A 23,092-nucleotide genomic window follows, 5' to 3' on the forward strand; every position below is an offset into this window, starting at 1 on the left:
TTCATAGCAGTGTGAAAACAAACTAATACACTGATGAAGATTGGACAAATAAATTGCAGTACAGACATACAGTGGAATAGTACGTAGAGATAAAATGAATGAACTTTAGCTCTAAGCAACGATATGGGTAAGTCTCAGTAAAGCAATATTGAGTGAAAAAAATACTGGAGATGAAAGTCTCATACAGTGCAATAGTGTTTTGAAAAAGCTTCAAAACAAATAATACTAAACAAAATTATTTAGGCATATGTATATAATTAAACTTTTTTTTTTTGAGATGGGCTTTCACTCTGTCACCCAGACTGCAGTGCAGTGGGACAATCACAGCTCACTGTAACCTCAACCTCCTGGGCTCAGGTGATCTTCTCACCTCAGCCTCCCAAGGAGCTGGGACTATAGGTGTATATCACCAGGTCTGGTTAATTTCTGTATTTTTTGTAGAGACAGGGTTTTGCCATGCTGCCCAGGCTGGTCTTAAACTCCTGGGCTCAAGCAATCTACCTACCTCAGCCTCCCAAAGTGCTAAGATTACAGACAGGTGTGAGCCACCACACCCGGCCTGATTAAACAATTTTTAAGAAGCAAAGGAATAAGAAACACAAAATGGTTGATGTTCTAATTCTTGGGCTGGGTAATTACTAGGTTTCATTATACTATTAAGTGAAGTAAAACAAAAAAGGGTCATGCATAAACAAATGATGACATTGTTTTATAAACCTAAGGATTATGATGAAACACTCTGTGCATACAAGCCCTCGACAACAACAAAGGAATAAAAGGAAAAGGGAGGAGGAGCTAGCAGAGAAAAGAGAAATGACAAATAAAGAATTACCAAGAATCATTTTTTAGGATTTGATACAGCAAGGCTAGTATTTGCTAATTTAAACATCATTTAGACCTTTTTGGTATGGAGAAATTCCAGTACCTATCAGAAAAAAAACAGACTACAAAATGATTTAAAAGACAATAGATTTCTTATACTTACTGCTAAAAGTTTATCTCCAATCTGAAGTTTGCCATCCTTATGTGCTGCACCTCCTTCGATTATTTTGGTTACATAGATGCTATTATCCCCAGGAATATGCTGATTTCCAACACCTCCAGCAATGCTAAACCCAAGACCTGTTTGGAAAACAGTTCTAGATTCTCATCCATAAATATGAACTTAAGCCCAGAAAGAAATGGTTGAAAACTACAAGGTAATTATTCCCTCACACTAATATTTTTTAAAACAGAAAAGAATCTATTTAGTTATCTACTAGTATATGTCCTGCAGTCAAGGGACACTTAGAAATACAGCCGCTCCTAGAGCTACGAATGGATTCCTTTTATCTCACATGTTCCTTCTTAGTATCTTTTCGCAAATGCACTTGTTATTCCAAAGTGACATTGCAAAATTATGTTTTACTTTTGTTTCCATCATAATTATGCTTACCTACACTTTTAATATTTTCACAAGAACAAAATTATTGAGAAGAAATAACATTGTCTGGTGGTGGTGGGCAGAACCAACAGGCTTTAAAAATGTGAATACCTTTGTTCTTCTCCAATATTCTATGAATGAACAATTTTAAGTAAGAATTTCTGTAATTCCTAAATCCCACAGCTTCAATATCAGATAATTTCTCAGCTCTCCATTCCTTTTTCATTTGTTGACATCCTCCCTCTTCCACGAAGCCACATATTGAAACTACTATTTCCATTTATCCTCAAGCCATCAATGTTTTAAAAATTCAGCAATCACATCTTAACAGTCCTTTACTGCAGATGTAACTGCTCATAATACATATTATAAACACTTCTTCTTTTAACTTAGCCTGTGTACCTGCATTTAAAGTATTTTGTAGATTATCACAAGTTAATAGCAATACTAAACTTCAAAGTGTTCAAGGACACAAATATTTCACTCTTTTAATGCTAGAAGTCTTCAATATAAGAATACTTAATACAAATAGGGACATATCCACTTATAAAACAAGTAGATATTTTGTTCCCTACTTTTAAAAACTCTTAAAAACAGGCTGAGCAAATATTGAATATAAAAATCATAAAAAACTTATAAATTTATATATATGCTCACTGCAGTAAAATGTATAAAAGTATACATCAATAAACATAAGAATTTTGGGCCAGGTGCAGTGGCTCACACTTGTAATACCAGCACTCTGCGGGGCTGAGGTGGGAGAACTGCTTGAGCCCAGGACTTTGAGACCAGCCTAGGCAATGCAGGGAGACCTCCGTCTCTACAAAAAATAAAAAAAATCAGCCCAGTGTGGTGGTGTGTGCATGTAGTCCAAGCTACTTGGGAGGGTGAGGTGGGAGGATGGCTTGAGCTCAGGAGGCTGAGGCTGCAGTCAGCCATGACTGCACCACTGGACTCCAGCCAGGGTGACAGGGCAAAACCCTGCCTCAAAAAAACAAAAAAAAAAACCCGCAAAAAAAGGAACTTTTCAAATGCTGCCATCTTGGTAGAAATGTAAATATTCTAAAATGCTACGTAAGACAAAAATCAGTAGAAATAACGGAGAAATTAAAATCCACTCAAGTTCTGTAGAATATTACTAATACTGTTAATCTTGGAATGTATGTCACAGATAAAGTTCATAGGTATATTTAACTCAGAGATTTCTTAAAGATTTATCTTAGTTTGACTTACCACATACCTTTAGGACCTTTAATGAGCTTTATTTCCATTATTTTTTCTGACACTGGTTTCCTTCTTTTTACATACAAGCGTACAATAGACCCTGCTTCTTTCAACGCTTCAACTGCTTTGCTATGTGTTACATCACGAACATCTACTTCATTTACTCGTAATATACAGTCATTGACCCTGAGAAAACAATTAAATATTAAAAATAAAAATTAAATATAATTTAAATATAAATTTTCCACTTTACCAATTTTTTGTTACTTGTTTTTTAAGGTAAGAGAATTATAAATAATTCTGGAGTAATTCCAGAAAACATAAATGAAGAAAGTATATCAAAAACTAATATAAACAAATACAAACATTTCCCAAGGGCCAGCAAAAGGAACAAAAGAAATAGTGAAAATAATAGATAATATAAAAATGCTAAATAATAATTACAGCTACCATTTGTATACTTCCTGCATGCTTATTCTGTGTAGGCATTAAGACACACTTTATAAAAATAGCAAACATTTATTTAGCACTAACCACATGCCAGGCACTTTCTTGGTATTTCAACCCTCATGACACCTGTAAGCTTAATATATATTTTAATCCCTATTTTACAGATGGAGAAACTGAGGCACAAAGAATTTAAATAACTTTCCTAAGGCCACCCAGATAATAAGTGACAGAGCTGTGATTCAAAGATAAGAAAACTGAGGCTCACATCACGAGTTTAAGGTCACAGAGATAGTGTGAAAACTGAGATAAACTGAAAATAATTTTCTGAGTGCCTATTCCAACCTATATATTAGACATAAAACAATTAAGTTATTTTTTGAAATTTATATAAAGATTAGGTCACTTAATTCAAAGTTTTCGTAGGTAAAGAACTTATAATTTGCCATGGTGTTATGTTTTTTAAAAGTCTGATTTGTTCCTAGTCTTAGCCTTTTCCCTAGTTCTGGTCTCTTTGATTGCATGGTATTCCACCAGGAAAAAAAGATGGTCATCTCAAATTGGGTAGAGAGGGTAAACAAAACATAATTAAAATATTAAAACTGGTCCTGACAAGCTTCTACATCTAACAGAATCAGGAAGTAAATGTCTACATTTACATGAATGGTCAAATGATTAATTTTTATATCTATTTGATTTCATTAATATACCACCTGTCATACCCAGTGAGAATTATAAAGCTTAGAAATTCAAAAACTGTGTAAGGCACCAACGTCCTTAAAATAAGATGCTGTTTTTAACAGACTACATGAACTCTTTAGTCCTAAAACTTCAGGGTATTTTAACAACAAACAAGGAAATAGGAAAAATGACATAATTCACGACCCTCAAAAAATCAAAGTTTGCAAAATATATCTTCCAAAATGGAACACTAAATTTAAACAGAGACAAATATTATTTTCATCTAGTCAATAAGAAAATATATTATTTAAAGTTTGCATATAGTCTTTGTGGTGTGGGATTCAACATGGATGTGTGATCCTCTATCCTCCGTATCTTAAATAAGTTTATATACATGTTTCCCAACCAGAGAGGAAATGGAAAATATTCTGTGAGTGTATCTGAAAACACAAAGGGAAACTCATGATTTCTATAAATATGCTCACAAAGATTTAAACCATCAACCAAATTTGTTATTCAAAATGTTATAATATCTAAGATAAAACTGGAGTCTAAATGAAAACAGGAACACAATGCTTAGAGCATAATTATCTCATTCATTGACTTGAATGTTGTTAAAGCATCTACCCTATGCTAGTTACCATGATCGTGTTTGTTATTTGTATTTATCCCTTATCCAGTCTGCTTCAAGAAAAATACACAAAGTGGATTCAGCATCACAATAAAAAGCGCAAAACATACCGCAATCTTCCATCTTGGGCGGCTGCTCCCCCTGTGATAATTTTGGTAATGAAAATACTTGAGTCATCTCCAATGTGTGGGTTGTCCGTACCTCCTGCAATGCTGAAACCAAGCCCTGAATTTCCCTGAGGATAGAAGAAAAAAAATTGGGACTGAATATGATTTATCTTTATGGACAGGTTCCTGTCATTAAAGGACGCAGAAACTGTACTAACATAAGGAACACAACAAATAAAGGTATATGGGTGAGTAATATAAAGATTCTAAATTCAGTGGACTTGTTCTGGAGGAAAGTCCTTTCAGAGGCATTACTGCTGAACAGGTGAGGTTCAAGAAAATACACCAAGGACTTTTGAAGTATACTCCACAGTTCTTTCTTTAAAAGTATGTGCAACTTGTCGTCGGATTAGTCACCCATCTGCAGAGGTGTCACTGTAAGTCTGTTTCTTTTAGACTGCACCTCAGCCATGTTTGGTAGGGCACATCTCTCCTAAGAGACAAATGCTGAAGTGATCTTCCCGCTGATATTTCTGAGTAGGCAAAACCCATATACTGTTTTAGCCTTTAAAAAAGGGGGTGGCGATGGTGCTTTTCTTCTGCTAACTTGACATCAGCTTATTTTTAAATGACCAAATTGTGGCTGCTAAGTGATAGCTGCCATCAGTCCCTGACATGTTTAACCAATATACCCGATTAGCAAAAGGCATTGTTTCACACTGACTCAAAGTCCGACCTGAGAACTTAACATTGGTGAATTTTCTTGACAGCAAAGTAAATTTTGCCAAAGCAGCTCTACTTTTTGCTTGTTTTATGAACTGGAGAAACAAGATTTCTGAATATTTTCTTCACAGAAAGGGTTCGACTGCTACAAAAAGCCTTTAAAAATAATTGATTTAACCAATGGTATTAAAAAATGTTTATTTCTTGAAGAATGTTCTAACTGAATTTCAGGCAACTCAAGTAAGCAAATATATGTGCACCTATCATTTAACTGTTCGTATTAAACAGTGTAAACACTCACTCTACCACCATTTGTCTTAAAATTCTATTGTAATAAAAAAATGTTTTTCAATCTAACTTCATGAATTACCTGAGTCTTAAGAACAGTACCAGTGGATTATGGGAGGTTACCAAATTACTTAGGTACTCAAGTTCTTCAACCAGTGAAAAATACAATGTATAGTCCTAACTAAACAAAAGGAATTTAAAAGGCCCTGGGAAAAGATAAAAAATCAATAATATAAAAAGTTAGGAGACATCACAAACTACTATATTAAAATATGTACAGTACATTAATACTGTGCTTAGTTGAATATTACTCCAGTAGCCACCCAACTTGAGCAAGTGATCCGGATTTAAGTAGACGGCAATAAAGATATACATGTAAGAGACTCTCTCAGATTTATTTTTCTCAGATTCTATTCCAATATAAATAAATCTAATTATCTAGGATTTTAGTCTTGAGTATACACACATTTAGTTAAGAAATCTGCTTGTGAGAAACACTAAATTTCCATAAAATGCTAGCCAGATAAGGTGGCATTACTATTATAACATACAATAAAAACTGAATGCAGATATTCTTTTTTCTTTTTTTTAGACAGAGTCTCACTCTGTCACCCAGGCTAGAGTGCGATCTCGGCTCACTGCAACCTCTGCCTCCTGGGTTCAAGTGATTCTCCTGATTCGAGTAGCTGGGATTACAGGTCTGCGTTACCACACCTGGCTAATTTTTGTATTTTTAGTAGAGACGGAGTTTTGCCATGTTGGCCAGGCTGGTCTTGAACTTCTGGCCTCAAGTGATTCACCCGCCTCGGCCTCCCAAAGTGCTGGGATTACAGGCGTGAGTGCAGATATTCTTGAGGGAAAAACATATCTTAAGAAAATTTGCACATCTGAATTGCACCTTCAAGTCATTTTCTGATTGGGCGAGTATACCATAATTAGTTTTTAATACAGCTCTGTCTGTTAGAAGTATGGTTATTTTGCTAGAAAAGAAAATTGATATAATGACCATGTTACTAGTATACTACTTAGTTAATACGAACAATACTTCATAATCATATGCATATAAACAATATAAACAAAATTAAAAAGCAAGAAAAATCTGAGAAACTATCACAATCTAGAGGGGTCTAAGGCGGCAGGATAACTAAACGTAATGTAGTTTCCTGGATGGGCCTCTGAGAGAGAATAACATAAAAAGTAAGGAAATAGAGACTTCAGTTAATAATAATGTATGAATACAGGTGTCTTAGTTGAAATAAATGTACTCTAGTAATAGAAGATGTTAACAATAGAGGAGGCTGAATCCAGAGTAAATGGAAACTCTTGGGACTATCTTTACAACTTCTTTGTAAATCTAAAACTATTGTAAAATAAAAAGTTTATTAAAAAAAATAAGGTTACTAAAGAAAAGGCAAATGTTTTGAAAATACCTTGGCCAATTTTATGAACTGGGAACTTAGAAAATATCATATAGTTCTGTTTTTGAGAGATCTCCCTTGGATTCTGTATGAAAAAGCAGTATATTACAAAGTTCTCTAGAACAACAGATTAAGATAATAGTTTTTACCCTTTCAAGTGTGATTTCTTCATATTCATAATCTGCATCTGTGCCATTAACCTACAGGGGAAAAGAAAAGCAGCTCAGAAACTTAAGAGTGTAAAATCCGAAATGGCAAGGCAAAATTTTTGTATGATTTATTAATGAAAACCTGTTGAATGCGACAGTAATCAAACACAATAGCTTCATTTTAACAATTCTGGGGAAGATTTTCAAGGAATGGAAAAATACAAATGTGATTAATGAGTTGACAACATTCGTGGTATCATGACTTTCAAATCCAGGATAGGTACATTCAGCTTTTAATAGTTTCAACCTCCGATCCTTCTCTGTCTTGATCCACACATCTAATCAGTTACCAACTGTTTCTGATTTGAACACCTTAATTTTTTGGAAAATCATCACCTCTTCACTCTCATTTCTAATACCTTTGTTCAGGCCTTGTTCAACCTCTTCTGGAATGGAATACTGTCAATGCAGTCTGCCTAATTGCTTAGATTAGTATTCCCCACTGCCCAAATCACTGTTTTAAACAGCTGGATCTTTTTTGTTTTTTGAGATGGAGTCTCGCTCTGTTGCCCAGGCTGGAGTGCAGTGGCGTGATCTTGGCTCACTACAAGCTCCGTCTCCCGGGTTCACGCCATTCTCCTGCCTCAGCCTCCCGAGTAGCTGGGACTACAGGTGCCCGCCCACCACGCCCAGCTAATTTTTTGTATTTTTAGTAGAGATGGGGTTTCACCGTGTTAGCCAGGATGGTCTCGATCTTCTGACCTTGTGATCCACCTGCCTCGGCCTCCCAAAGTGCTGGGATTACAGGCGTGAGCCACCGCGCCTGGCAACAGCTGAATCTTTTTAAAGCCCATAACATACTTCCTCTAAAACTTTCAAAACTCTCCCTTCCTAGAAATATCCAAACTCTATGGGTTGGTAATCATGTCTTTGAATGAACTGACCCCAATGTACCACTCCCCTTCATTCTTCACCTCTTCATAAGCCTTACATACCAACCCTTTCTGTGAACGACTTGCTCTTTCCATTACATATCCTGCAATTTTCCACTTCGACGTCTGGAATTTTGTGCTTCCTCGGTCACAAATTTCACTTACATGTTTTATGTCAAAATCAGTCACCATTCAAGATATCTTGGTCACAATTTATCTCCCTCCAATTTATTTCCTAGTCTCTCCTGAAAGAAGTTAACTCCTACAGTAAAGGCCACTGGTGAAACAAGTCCCTGGAATCAGATGAACATGGGTTTGAATCCTTCCTTTAAAATTTCTCGTGATATGAGGCTGGGCAAAACTCTATCTAAATCAAATGTGGACTGTGATAAATTCTACTTCTGAAGATGGCTCACATCTTCCATTCCAGACATTCTTTTGCAATATAACTAAATCACCCTACCATCAGAAGGAGTCTCTTTCCTCTTCAATTAGATCTAGGCAAGCCCTGTGACTAGCTTTGACTAAAACAAATGTGGCACAAATGATGCTGTGTGATTTCTGAGACTAGGTCATCTGATGCCTGATAGTATTTGCCTTTGCTTGGAATGTATTTTCTTTAGAACCCAGCAGCTATAACATGAGTAAAACTCAAACAGCCTACAGGGAGATCTAACCAACAGAGAACCAAAACCCTTGGCCAAAAGCCCCAGCTACACTCCTAACCAGCAGTCAGCACCACCAACTATCAGCCACGTGAATAAGGCTATTTGGACCTCCCAACCTTGTCAAGTGCCCTAACCCACACCATGTAAAGCAGAGCCACCCAATTCATTATGAGAAAAAATGAACTGTTGTTCTTTTAAGCCCCTAAGCTTCAGGGTAGTTTGTTATGCAATGATAGATAACTACAAGAGAAATAACAAAACCTACATAAGCTACTTTGCTTTCTTAACCATACTATAAAATGTAGCCCTTAATTCAGGTCTAATATAGGGACCAGGAGTTTCTTCCTTGAGAACTTTTGAAGCCCATCTCTACTAACCTTTCGGGTTCTTAACTCTTGTGATTCTCCTAGATTCAAACCCTATTACTATTTTGTTCCCTCTCCTTTCTCATCTATAGACATTTTCCTCTTAGAGATTATATGTTATAAAGGCATTTATATAGAGAGAGTTGGGATTTCACTCTGTTACCCAGGCTGGAATGCAGTGGCATAAGCATAGCTCGTTGCAGCCTCAAACTCCTGGACTCAAGTGATCCTCCTGCCTTAGCCTCTTGAGTAGCTGAGACTACAGGCACATGCCACCATGCCTGGCTGTTTACTTTTATTTGTTTTTCATAGAGATGGGGTCTATGTTGACCAGGAGCTCGCTTGCTTGCTCTCTCTCTCTCTCTCTCTCTCTCTCTCTCACACACACACACGTAAAATTTCTTTATCTCAATTTAGGAGGAGTAACTTCAAGAGCTGTGTTGATCATGTCTGTGCATCTGGAGTACAGGAGGCTTGCCCATGTGTATATCACGCCCACTTGACAGGAAGTCCTTTGTTACGAGTAAAATTTTTATTTGCAGCAATATCCCCTTTCTTATTCTAAAGGTTATTTGTATCATCTTGTTTCTTACTCAAGACTTGCTAAAAGTCTATCAGTCTTTATCGAATAAGCAGTTTTGACATTATTGATGAATCTATTACATTTCATGGTATTACTTTCTGTTTTTAACAGTTCTTTAGTCCTTTGATTTTCTAAAAAAGATTTTTGAGTTGAATGCTCAATTTATGCTTACTCTATTCTATTTTTAGAAACCTCAAAATTTACCAATTTTCCTTGGCATATGGATTAGGCCAAATCCCACAACTGCTAGCTGCATTGAGCTCCATTTTTGTTCATTTGTTTATTTCTAAATAATCTAAAATTTTATTTTCGAAAACATTTCCAAATGAGTGTGCTTATATGGCCCTTTTGGCATTAACGTAAAATTTTGATACTGTGACCTTATGATTTCTGCCTTAAGGAATCTGAGATTTTTCACCTTTAAGTTTCCTCACAAGGTAGGTGCTCAGTAAATATTCCTGGTGCTTAATTTAATGCCAATTCATGATGTAGGTTTCTAAGCAGCACATAAAAGGGGCTTTTTAGGTAGCACTGAGTACTTTACTAAAAATACAAAAATTAGCCAGGTGTGGTGGTGCACGTCTTTAATCCCAGCTACTCAGGGCGGGGGCCAAGGGGTGGGGTAGGGTGGGGGCTGAGACAGGAGAAGCACTTGAACCCAGGAGGCGGAGGTTGCAGTGAGCTGAGATTGTGCTACTGTACTCCAACCTGGGCAACAGAGTGAGACACTGTCTCAAATAAATAAATAAATAAATAAATAAATAAATAAATAAAATAAAAATAAAAAGAACTCGACCCTTTTTACAATAGCTAAAGGAAAATAAAATACTTAAGAATATACTTAACCAAGGAGGTGAAAGACCTCTACAAAGAAAACTACAAAACACTGCTGAAAGAAATCACAGATGACACAAACAAAAACACATCCCAAGCTCATGGACAGGTAGAATCAATACTGTGAAAATGACTATACTGCCAAAAGCAATCTACAAATTCAATGCAATTCGCACCAAAATACCACCATCATTCTTCACAGAACTAGAGAAAACATTCCTAAAATTCATATGGAACCAAAAAAGAGCCTCCACAGACAAAGCCACACTAAGCAAAAGGAACAAATCTGGAGGCATCACATTACCTGACTCCAAACTATACTATGAGGCCATAGTCATCAAAACAGCATGGTACTGGTATAAAAATGGACACACAGAATGAAGCAGAATAGAAAACCCAGAAATAAAGCCAAATACTTACAGCCACCTGTTTTGTTTGACAAAGCAAACAAAAACATAAAGTGGGGAAAGGACACCCTATTTGACAAATGGTGCTGGGATAATTGGCTAGCCACATGTAGAAAATGAAACTGGATCCTCATCTCTCACCTTATAAAAACATCAACTCAAAATGGATCAAAGACTTAAATCTAAGACCTGAAACCATTAAAATTTTAGAAGATAACATCAGAAAACCCTTCTAAACATTGGCTTAGGCAAAGACTTCATGACCAAGAACCCAAAAGCAAATCCAACAAAAACAAAGATATGCAGATGGGATTTAATTAAACTAAGAAGCTTCTGCACAGCAAAATAATCAGCAGAGTTAACAGACAACCTACAGAGTGGGAGAAAATCTTCACAATCTACACTTCTGACAAAGGACTAATATCCAGAATCTACAAGGAACTCAAACAAACAAATCAGCAAGAAAAAAACAATCTCATCCAAAAGTGGGCTAAGGACATGAATAGAAAATTCTCAAAGGAAGATACGCAAATGGCTGACAAGCATATGGAAAAGTGCTCCACATCACTATCGGGAAAATGAAAATCAAAACCACAATGTGATATTACCTTACCCCTGCAAGAATGGTCATCATAAAAAAATAAAAAAATAATAGATGTTGGCGTGGATGCAGTGAAAAGGAACACTTTTACACTGTTGATGGGAATGTAAACTAGTACAACCACTATGGAAAACAGTACAGAGAGTCCTTAAAGAACTAAAAGGAGATCTACCGTTTGATCCAGCAATTCTACTACTAGGTATCTACACAGAGGAAAATAAGTCATTATATGAAAAAGATACTTGCACATGCATGTTTATAGCAGCGCAATTCACGATTGCAAAAATATGGAACCAGCCCAAATACCCATTTTTCAATGAGTGGATAAAAAATACATGGTGCGCGCGCACGCACACACACACACACACACACACCATGGAATACTACTCAGCCATAAAAAGGAATGAAATAATGGCATTTGCAGCAACCTGAATGGAACTGGAGATTATTATTCTAAGTGAAGTAACTCAGGAATGGAAAACCAAACACTGTATGTTCTCACTCATAAGTGGGAGCTAAGCTATGAGGATGCAAAGGCATGAGAATGATGCAAAGGCATGAGAATGATACATTGGCATTTGGGGACTTGGGAAAGCGTGGGAGTGGGGTGAGGGATAAAAGACTACATACTGGGTACAGTATACACTGCTCAGATGATGGGTGCACCAAAATCTCAGAAATCACCACTAACTTATTCATGTAACCAAACAACACCCGCTCCCTAAAAACTTACTGAAATTAAAAAAAAAATCCAAAAAACAAAAAATAAAATCCTGAAGTTTCCCATCCTTTAAAATTAAAAAAAAAAAAAAAGAAATAAAAGGCATCCAGAGGTAAACTATCTCTATTTGCCAGTGACATGATCTTGTATATAGAAAATTCAAACTACATAATTACCAGAGGTAATAACTGAGTTCAGCAAGGTTGTAGGATAAAAGATAAACACCTAAAAGTCAATTATATTCCCATATGCTAGCAATAAAAACTCCAAAAATAAACAAAACAATTCCATTTATAACAGCATCGTAAGAATAAAATACTGGCTGGGCATGATGGCTCACCCCTGAAATCCCAGCACTTTGGGAGGCTGAGGCGGGCTGGATGACTTGAGCTCAGGAGTTCAAGATCAACCTAGGCAACATGGTAAAACCCCATCTCTACCAAAAATACAAAAAAAAAAAAAAAAAAAAAAAGCCAGTCATGGTGGCACGTGTCCGTGTTCCCAACTACATGGGAGGTTGAGGTGGGAGGATCATCTTGGGTCTGGGAGGTGGAGGTTGCAGTGAGCTGAGATTGTGCCAATGCACTCCAGCCTGGGTGACAGAGTGAAACTGTCTCAAGAAAAAAAAAAAAAAAAAAAGAGAGAATACATAGAAGTGAATTTAACAAAAGAACTCCAAGACTTGTACACAGAAAACTACAGAACATTATTGAAAGGAATTAAAGAAATATACCCATATATTTACAGTTAACTGATTTTCTATATGGTTGCCAAGACCATTCAATGTGGAAAGAATAGTCTTTTCAACAAACAGTGATGCTATCCACATACAAAAGAATGAAGTTGGACCTCTACTTCACATTATACAAAAATCAACTCAAAATGAATCAAAGACCAAAATCTAAAAGCAAAACCATAAAACTCTTAGAAGAAAACTTAACTCTAAGTCTTTGTGATGTTGGATTATGCAATGGCTTCTTAGATACAATACAAAAAGTTACAAAAGAAAAAATATAAAAATAATGGTTTTTAGACTCAATCATTATCACGAAATTGCGGCATTTTCTAAAGTTTTATCCACTTAAACTTCAACAAAAATGTAGCAGTATATTTTTACCCCATACTGTCACCAGCAGAATGTACTGACAAACTTTTTGCTCTTTTGATAACATAATGTTTAAGACGTATTAATTGTTTTAATTTGCATTTATGTTATTAACTCACCTTTTTCAACTTTTTTACCTTAACAAATTATGTTGAGATATTCACATATCATAAAATCTACCTTTTTAAAGTATGCAATTCAGTAGTTTCTAGTTTATTCACAGAGTTGTGCCATCATCATTACTTTCTAATTCCAGAACATCCCTATTACTCCATAAACAAACCCTGTACCTATTAGCAGTCACTCCCCATTCTGCCCTACACCCACCACCTGGCAACTGCTAATCTACTTTCAGTAACTATGGATTTATCTATTCTGGAACTTTCATATAATAAAATTATGCAACAAGTGGACTTTTGTCCCTGATCAATTTAAAATTACAAAGTTATAACTAATTATTTTTGTATATATGAATGCACAAAAAAAACCTGGTTACTAAAAATCTAGTCATTCAATTAGACTTCTAAAATGATTTAAATATATGGCACTGTGTAAGCAACCAATGGTCAGAGACAACCTTTTGTGAAAGTTAGCCATCATAATTTCTGAATTAAATTACGAATTTCTATTTCAAAATTTCTGCTTTACATAAGGAAAAAAAAATGACCAAAGGAGGACCATACTACTTAATTTACTATAGCAATTACAGCTATAGTATATAGTGATAGAACATCTTAAGAGAAATGTATTAGAGAAAACAATGCCATGGTCTTCGCATTTGTATCAAAAACGGAACAGGAAAGGCAGAATTACTTCAATGCGGGGAGGAAATGGAACTTACGTAAGTTGGTGTTTCCAAGCTATCTGTGTTGACCAGTACTGGGGGAGGATTTGCCTTTAAGAAGAAATTGTAAATGTGTTAACAAGAAAATAAAACATTACATGTTCATGTTCACAATGTTAGAGGCATAGGAAAGACTTGCTATTTCTTAAGTTATAATCTTATATGAGCTTTTTATATGTTAAATAATATATCCTTTCTCCAGCACCAAACAGAAAAAATTATGTATAAGCAGTTAAAACAGATTTGCTTTTAAGAAATCAATTGCTATTTCTGCTAAAGCAGCCATGATTTTCTTAGGTTTTACACAGATCACCATAGCCTTCTCATAAAACCCATGACTATTCTTTAGTGTAACCAATAACTCTTCCTAGGTTGCTTAGAAATCACTGTTTTCTCTTCCCAAAGATACAGTAAAGATTTCAATCATTTCATCACCCAGGAAAAAATTCTTCCCCACAGTGAACTGTTTTTAAACAAGGAAAAAAAAAGTTCATCACAGAAAGAAATCAATTGTAAACTTTTAGAAACTAAAAATACACTCTTAATGTAAAAACCCGATTATTTTCAGCTGCAATGACTGCTTTCCAGTTATTCTAGACCACTCACAGAATTAACAGTGATTTATTACAGCAAGAAAAATAAGCAGAATAACACACACCTAGTTAAGTTTGGATTGAAAAAAATCTTCGTTTTCTGGTTAGATTAGAAATTATTATGTATATGAAACTAAAGAATAAAATGCAATAACAAATGAAAAATATAATAAAAATCTGATGTAATTCCCCTCAAAATTCTTTCTTCTGCATATTTAAAGTTATGAAAGTATCAAGTCACATAACACTTTCAGAGAATAAAAAAGATGACTATCCTTTAAACAAACTTTAGAAGATATGCTTACACACATTAATGGTTCTACTTCAATTACCTGAGGAATTATACATAAAAGCTGTATAAAATAACATTGTAACACAAAATAACCATTTTCTTCCAAATGTACAGGCTTTTAATAAAGGTGAATATTCAAACTTCAAATAACACATTATTTTCAGCACAGTACTACAGCTAAATGATATGACAAAATGCTTAAAGACAACCTAGTTTCATGGTTAAAAAATTAAACAGTATGCATTTGGGCTACATCAAGCAGTAAGTTAAAAATGAGTAGCTAATACTTCATTATATATAAAAATAAAATTAAATATAATACTTTATGTTTAGTCCCACCATTAAATAATAGTCTACCTTTGAATAATTCGGTGAAAGTCCACTCAACAAATAAAAATTGTACTTATAAAACTGCTATTTAAGCAAAGCTACCCAACTTACAGACATTTGAGATTTTATGAATATTTCAAATTACTTATTTCCCAATGGTATATTGAGATTACTCAAACTGATAATATTTTACGTTGCTAAAAAAATTAATAATACAACTTCACTTTATTCTGCTTAAGCAATTACAGAAGAAAAGGGCAAGAAAGAATAGGATATTTAAAGTTACAAAAGAAATTACATTTTAAAAACACTATGGCAAGAAAGCCTTTTGGTCCCTCTGCCGATTTTTAACCAAACATGCAGTGGAAAAAGTTGGTTTTTATCAAAATCTAATTTATACCATAATTATTATGTTAGCTGTTTATCAGTACCAACTCATCATCATTTTATAGATGTTACCTTTTGATTCTATTCATTTAGAAAGTCTCGCTAATATTGAAATATATATAAACGAAATGATATAAGGTGTTATATTTACTTCAAAATAAAACAACGGAAGGTTGGGAGTAGGAGGGGTTATGAATCAAATAGAAGTACACGAGTTGATTGCTGCAGCTGGTGATGGGTATACATAGAGTTCATTGTACTATTCTTTCTACATTTGAATATTTCTGAAATTTTGCATAATAAAAAGTAAACCAAAAAATCACTTTGAGCCAAGTACTCAGTTTTAAAGAGGTTAATAGCTAAAGTAGTTGTGAAATACTCTGGGTCAGGGTTGCTATTAAGATACTGGCATTCAGCCAAGTGCAGTGGCTCATGCCTGTAATCCTAGCACTGTGGGAGGCCAAGGCTGGTGGATCACTTGAAACCAGGAGTTCAAAACCAGTCTGGCCAACATGGGTGAGCAAAATTATGTTTCTTAAGCCTTATTACCGATGCTTGGGTCAAATTATTTAGGGGCTTTTTAGTTCCTCCTTCTGGAATATCCTTGCCCTTTTACTGCCTCTACCCCCAATCTCTAAGTGAATTATAGAGCTTCATTGTTGTCCAAGTTGGAACTATACACAATGGTATATAAATTTTAGTAACAGAATAAGCATTTCTATAGCTTCCTATGATTTGCAACATATTTTCTTTTATATTACTTCTCTAGAGCCTCACACAGTCCCGCTGGGTAAAGACAGGTATTGCTGTCTTTTCACAGATGGAGAAAATGAATTTCAATAATAACTGTGATTTACCTATACTCAAATGTCACTGAGTGGTAGAGGGAGGTATAGAGAGACCTAGAACCAGGTCTGAGATTACAGGGTCACTTGAACCAAGGTGCAATGAGGGCTTTTTCTTCATCTGAAATAATTTCACGTAGACTCTTTCCAAGTCTTTTAGTTGTAGTTGTTTGATTTTCCATGTTACCTGTTCTACTACTTGCTGTCTTGGTTAAGGATCCCAAAGTCTTTTTTTTTTTTGAGATGGAGTCTTGCTCTGTCGCCCAGGGTAGGACTTTTTAAAACTCAAGTTTAGGCCGGGCGTGGTGGCTTATGCCTGTAATCCCAGCACTCTGGGAGGCCAAGGCGGGCGGATCACGAGGTCAGGAGATCGAGACCATCCTGGCCCCGTCTCTACTAAAAATACAAAAAAATTAGCCGGGCTTCGTGGCGGGCGCCTGTAGTCCCAGCTACTTGGGAGGCTGAGGCAGGAGAATGGTGTGAACCCAGGAGGCGGAGCTTGCAGTGAGCCGAGACAGCACCACTGCACTCCAGCCTGGAAGACAGAGCGAGACTCTGTCTCAAAAAAAAAAAAAAAAAAAAAAAAAAAAGTCAAGTTTATTGGCTGGGCACATGGCTCACCCAAATTTTACCATTCTATCTCATCAGCAAAGGATCTTGTAGTGATTGCTGCTGTAACAGACTGAAGCAGCCTTACAAAGTTTCAGAGGGCAATATTACATTTTTAAAAATCGTGTTAAAATACATTCTAAGATCCAATTATTTTAAAATAGGTCAAAATAGTTTAGAAAATCCACTTTTACCATCTGCATTGTATTTCTCCTTCTCAGCACTGATCAAAGTTTCATTATGTTATTTGTCTAGTGTTTCTTTCTCCTCTACTCAATTATGAACAAGTGCTTTACAAGTGCTTTTCCAATGCAAAACTCACAAACTCCAGAGAATACGTCTTAGATCCTAATTTGAGACACATTGCATTCAAAGTTAAATGCTATGACTGAGGTGATCACTGCAGGTTAAAATGATTGTAAAAACAAATGGGGTGGATTCTGGAAAGAAGGTAGAGTAGGAAGCACCACAAATCTGTTTCTCCACCTTGAAAACAATTTCAGTGGCAGCATGTGTCTGATGTAGATGTTTTGGAACTTGGAGTCTACTGAAGGCTGGCAACTTCCAGGTGAACTGTAGTGAATTTCAGTGACCTGCAGGCTTAGCTCAGCAGCAGCTCCCCACACTCTATCCCTCAGTCAACTGTGTACCGCCTGCACAAGCCACAGTGGGCAGAGAAAATGACGTTCTCCAAATACTGGAGATCTGTGCTCTGAATGCTGCTTCTCATCACAAAGGTGCAAACAGGCCCTGGATACTGCTGTTCCACCTCCTCCTCATTGTTGGAAACCCCACCCCAACCTCCCAGGCTGAACTGACTTCCAGGAGATTGAAAGAGCTGGAGGCCTCCCCTTCCTACACACCAATTCAATTTTCTTTTTCCCCTTTTGGGAGCCAGACATTGAAGACTAGGACATTAAAAACCAACCACATGTATGGAGGAAATTAGAAAGTCACTGTGCATGCCCAGGGGAAGGCATAGGCTCAGAAAATATCTAAGAAGACCCTACGTTTACACCTGAGGCTGATCTTTGATAGCCTACAACAATCAGAAAAACAATAACAACAAAAAAAGAAAACCCTGGAGAAGAAGGAGAATCTGATTTTCAGAGTTACCAAATTATTAAATTCAAGTGTGCTGTTTAAATAAACAAGAATAAGTGGCTCATTAAACAAAAATATAAATCAATATAAACTGTTCCTTAAAAAAAAATAAGGCTGGGTGTGGTGGCTTACGCCTGTAATCCTAGCACTTTGGGAGGCTGAGGCGGGCAGATCACAAGGTCAGGAGTTTGAGACCAGCCTGGCCAACATAGTGAAACCCTGTCTCTACTAAAAATACAAAAAATTAGCTGGGTGTGGTGGCAGGTGCCTATAATCCCAGCTACTTGGAAGGCTGAGGCAGAAGAATCACTTGAACCTAGGAGGTGGAGGTTGCAATGAGCCGAGACGACACCACTGTACTCTAGCCTGGGCAACAGAGCAAGACTCTGTCAAAACAAAACAAAACAAAACAAAACCAAAAAACCAAAAAAACCCACAAAAACCTGATAGCAAATCTACTAGACAAAGACTTTATTAAAGAATTAAAAGATGGCCGGGCACAGTGGCTCACACCTGTAATCCCAGCACTTTGGGAGACTGAGGTGGGTGGATTACTAGGTCAGGAGATCGAGACCATCCTGGCTAACACAGTGAAACCCTGTCTCTACTAAAACTACAAAAAATTAGCCGGGCGTGGCGGCAGGTGCCTGTAGTCCCAGCTACTCGGGAGGCTGAGGCAGGAGAATGGCGTGAACCCAGGAGGCGGAGCTTGCAGTGAGCCGAGATGGCACCACTGCACTCCAGCCTGGGTGACAGAGCCAGACTCTGTCTCAAGAAAAAAAAAAGAATTAAAAGATGTGAACAAAAGCAAGAAAATGCTGTATGAACGAAACGGAAATATCAATGAAGAGAAATAAAAATTATAAAATTCAGGAACTGAGAAGTACAATAACGGAAAATTCACTGGAGAGATTCAAAAGCATATCTGAGCAGGTAAAAAAAGTAGTGAACATGAGATAGGACAAGGGAAAGTACTGAGTCTGAAGAACAGAAATAAAAGAGATTCAAGAAAAGTGAACAGAACCTAAGGGACCCGTGAGACATCATCAAGCAGACCAACTAATGCATTGTGGGAGTTGCATGAGAAATGACAGATAAAAGAGTAGAAAAAATATTTGAATAAGTAATAGCCAAAACTTCTCAGATTTCATGAAACACATGAATATAAACATCCAAGAAGCTCAATAAACAATAATGAAATCCAACAGACTCACACTGAGACACATTATACTAGAACTGTCAAAGGCCAAAAACAAAGGGAGATTTTTGAAAGCAACAAGAGAAGTGACTTGTCACATACAACAAATCCTCAATGAGATTATCAGCAGACTTCACATCGGACACTCTGGAGGTCATATGGCAGTGGGTGGAAATACTCACTGCTAAAATAAGACGAAAAAAAACCCAAACCTGTCAACTAAGAATCCTATATCCAGCAAGACAGTCCCTCAAAATTAAGGGGGAAATTAAGATGTTCCCTGATGAACAAAAGCTGAGGGAGTTTGTTATCACTAGAACTGCCCTGAAAGATGTGCTAAAGGTAGCAGTTCAGGTTGAAATGAAAGAAAACTAGACAGCAACTCAAAGTCATATGAAGAAATAAAGATCTCAGTAAAGGTAAATACATAGGTAATAATAAACGCTAGTTAGTAATATTGTAACAATGGTTATGTAAATCTGCTTTTGGTTTTCCACATGATTGAAGAGACCATTACATTTTCAAATTAAAAAAAAAAAAAAAAAAACTTAGCCTAGCCAGGCATGGTGGCTCACACCTGTAATCCCAGCACTTCAGGTGGCCGAGGCAGGCAGAGATGGCTTGAGCCCAGGAGTTCAAGACCAGCCTGTGGAACATGGTGAAACCCCATCTCTACAAACAAAACAAAACAGCAACAACAACAAAAATTAACCAGGTGTGGTAGGCACATGCCTGTAGTCATGGCTATTCAGGAGACTGAGGCGGGAGAATCGATTGGGCCCAAGAGGTTGAGGCTGCAGTGAGCTGTGATGGCACCACTGCACTCCAGCCTGGGCTACAGAATGAGACCCTGCCTATAAATAAATAAATAAATAAGCCTAATATTAATAAACAAAGTCAATATTGGTAAATAATGAAAATCAATTATTAGTTTAAAAGCTAACATTATAACTTTGATTTGTAACTTCATATTTTGTCTCCTACATAATTTAAGAAACGAACGCATTAAAAATTACTAGTTTCTGTTTTTGGGCATACAATATATGAAGATGTAATTCTGTGACATCAACAACTGAAAGGGGTTGGGACAGAGCAGTTAAAGGGGCAGAGGTTTTGTATACTATTGCAGTTAAGCTTGTACAAATTGAGATTAGAAGTGTCTAGGATGTTAAATGTAATCCCCATGGTAACCACACAAAATATAACTAAAGAATAGACACAAAGGAAACAAGAAAGTTAAATGTTTCACTACAAAAAATTAATCAAAGACCAAAGAAGACAGTAATGCAGGAAATGAGGAACAAAAAAGCTACAAGGCATATATATAAAGAAAACAAATAGCAAAATGACAAAAGTAAGTCTTTCCTTACCAATAATTACTTTAAATGTAAATAAACTCTTCAGTCAAAAGACAGAAATTGGCAGAATAAAAATTTTAAAATGTTCCAACCACAAGCTGTACACAAGAGACTCACTGTAGATCCAGAGACACAAATATGCTGAAACTGAAGGACAGAAAGGGGTATTTCATGCAACAGTAACCAAAGGAGAGCAGGAGTGGCTGTACTCATAACAGACAAAATAGACTTTAAATAAAAAAAGGTTATGAGACAACAAAGGTATTATACATTAATAAAAGGTTCAATATAGGAATGTAACAATTACAAAAATTAACGCACCTAATAGCAGACCATCAAAATGTTAAGTAGCAAAAATGAGACAGAATTGAAGAAAGAAATGGTTCTACAATAATAGCTGGAGACTTCAATACCACATTCTCCATAACGGGCAGAACAACCAGACATATGATAAGTAAGGAAACAGAGGAGATGAACAAACACAATATACCAAAGAGACACAGAACTCTAACAATAACAGAACACACATTCTTCTCAAGTGCACATGGGAATAGAAGGAAACTATGTCAACCTAAGAAAAACCATATACAAAACACACACAGTGAACATCATACTCAGTGGTGAAAGACTGAAAGCTTTTCCTCTAAGATAAGGAAGAAGGCAAGTATGTCTGCTTTCACCACTTGTACTCAACATGACCACTAGCTGAATAGTTGAAGTTGTAGTCAAAGCAATTAGGCAAGAAAAAGAAATAAAAGACATCCAAATTAGAAAGGAAGAAGCAAAATTACTTGTTCACAAATGATATGATCTTATATGTAAAACACCCTAAAGATTCTACACAAAAACTGTTAGAATTATTAAACCAATTAAGCAAAGTAGCAGGATACAAAGTCAATACACAAAAATCAGTTGTATTTCTTCTAACACTGAACAATCTAAAATGGAAATTAAGAAAACAATTCTGTTTATTATAGCATCGAAAAGAACAAATTTTCAGAACACTGAGCCTCCTAAATGAAGAATTAACTTCATCAAGAAAGTAAAAAACTTGGGCAATGAAAACTATAAAACATGTATGAAAGAAATTAAGAAGACATAAATAAATGGGAAGAGATCTGTGGTCATAGATTGGAAGACTTACTATTGCAAAAATGTCAATATTACCCAAAGCAATCTATAGACTTAATGCAATTCCTATCAAAATCCCAGTAGGGTTTTCAAAGAAATAGAATAACCCATCCTAAAAGTCACATAGAATTTCATGGTACCCTGAAAGCCAAAATGATAATGAAAAAGAAAAACAAAGGTGGCGGGCTAACACTTCCTGATTCCAAAACTTACTACAAAGTTACAGTAACAGAAACAGTCTGGTACTGGCATGCAGACAGACATACAGAAGGGAATAAAACAGAATCCAGAAATAAATGCCATATACAATTATCAACCTACAATGGATCATGATCTAAATGTAAAACCTAAAACTTAAAACTGTTAGAAGAAAACACAGGCTAAAAGCGAGACATTGGAATTGTCAATGATTTCTTGGATATGACACAAAGGTACAGACATGTCTTGTCTGTAATCTCTGACAAGACATGAGACCCAGAATACACAGAGGAACTCCTAAAACTCGACGATAAAACCAAACACCCTAATTAAAAAATGGTCAAGGAACTCATACAGACATTTTCCCAAAGAAGACACACAAATGGACAATAAGCACATGAACAGATGTGTCACAAATGCAAATCAAAACTACAATGAGATGTCACCTCACACCCATTAGCCTGGCTACTATGAAGAAAACAGAAAATAAAAAGTGTTGGTGAGGATGTGGAGAAATTGGAATCCTTGTGCACTTTGGTGGAAATATAAAATTCTACAACCGGCTGGATGCAGTGGCTCACGCCTGTAATCCCAGCACTTTGGGAGGCCAAGGCAGGCGGACTACCTGAAGTCACGAGTTTGAGGCCAGTCTGACCAACATGGAGAAACCTCGTATCTACTTAAAAAAAAAAAAAAAAAAAAATTAGCCAGGCGTGGCGGCACATGCCTGTAATCCCAGCTACTCGGGAGGCTGAGGCAGGAGAATCACTTGAACCTGGGAGGTGGAGGCTGTGGTGAGCCGAGATCGTGCCATTGCACTCCAGCCTGGGCAACAAGAGCAAAACTCCATTTCAAAAAAAAAAAAAAAAAAAAAAAAAAAAAAAGCCCAGAGGCAG

At 36.3% G+C, this 23,092-nt stretch overlaps 1 protein-coding gene across 38 annotated transcripts in view; it reads right to left on the reverse strand.

Annotated features, from left to right (window-relative positions):
- Positions 1–23,092, reverse strand: part of DLG1 (discs large MAGUK scaffold protein 1) — a 261,372-nt gene that overhangs the window by 92,336 nt on the left and 145,944 nt on the right. For 31 of the 38 annotated variants that reach the window (XM_034957988.3, XM_034957987.3, XM_063602650.1 and 28 more), the window contains 5 exons: positions 14,149–14,202; positions 7,092–7,142; positions 4,517–4,641; positions 2,664–2,833; positions 986–1,122 (listed from right to left, as the gene is read on the reverse strand). In XM_034957988.3, the coding sequence (XP_034813879.1) occupies positions 986–1,122; positions 2,664–2,833; positions 4,517–4,641; positions 7,092–7,142; positions 14,149–14,202 (537 nt within the window). Of the gene's footprint in view, positions 1–985; positions 1,123–2,663; positions 2,834–4,516; positions 4,642–7,091; positions 7,143–14,148; positions 14,203–20,086; positions 20,195–23,092 lie in introns of those variants that run through there. The other 7 variants (XM_063602665.1, XM_063602672.1, XM_063602670.1 and 4 more) reach the window with 2 other exon arrangements.

This window comes from Pan paniscus, chromosome 2 (assembly GCF_029289425.2).
Source record: "Pan paniscus chromosome 2, NHGRI_mPanPan1-v2.0_pri, whole genome shotgun sequence".
Taxonomy (NCBI): Eukaryota; Metazoa; Chordata; class Mammalia; order Primates; family Hominidae; genus Pan; species Pan paniscus.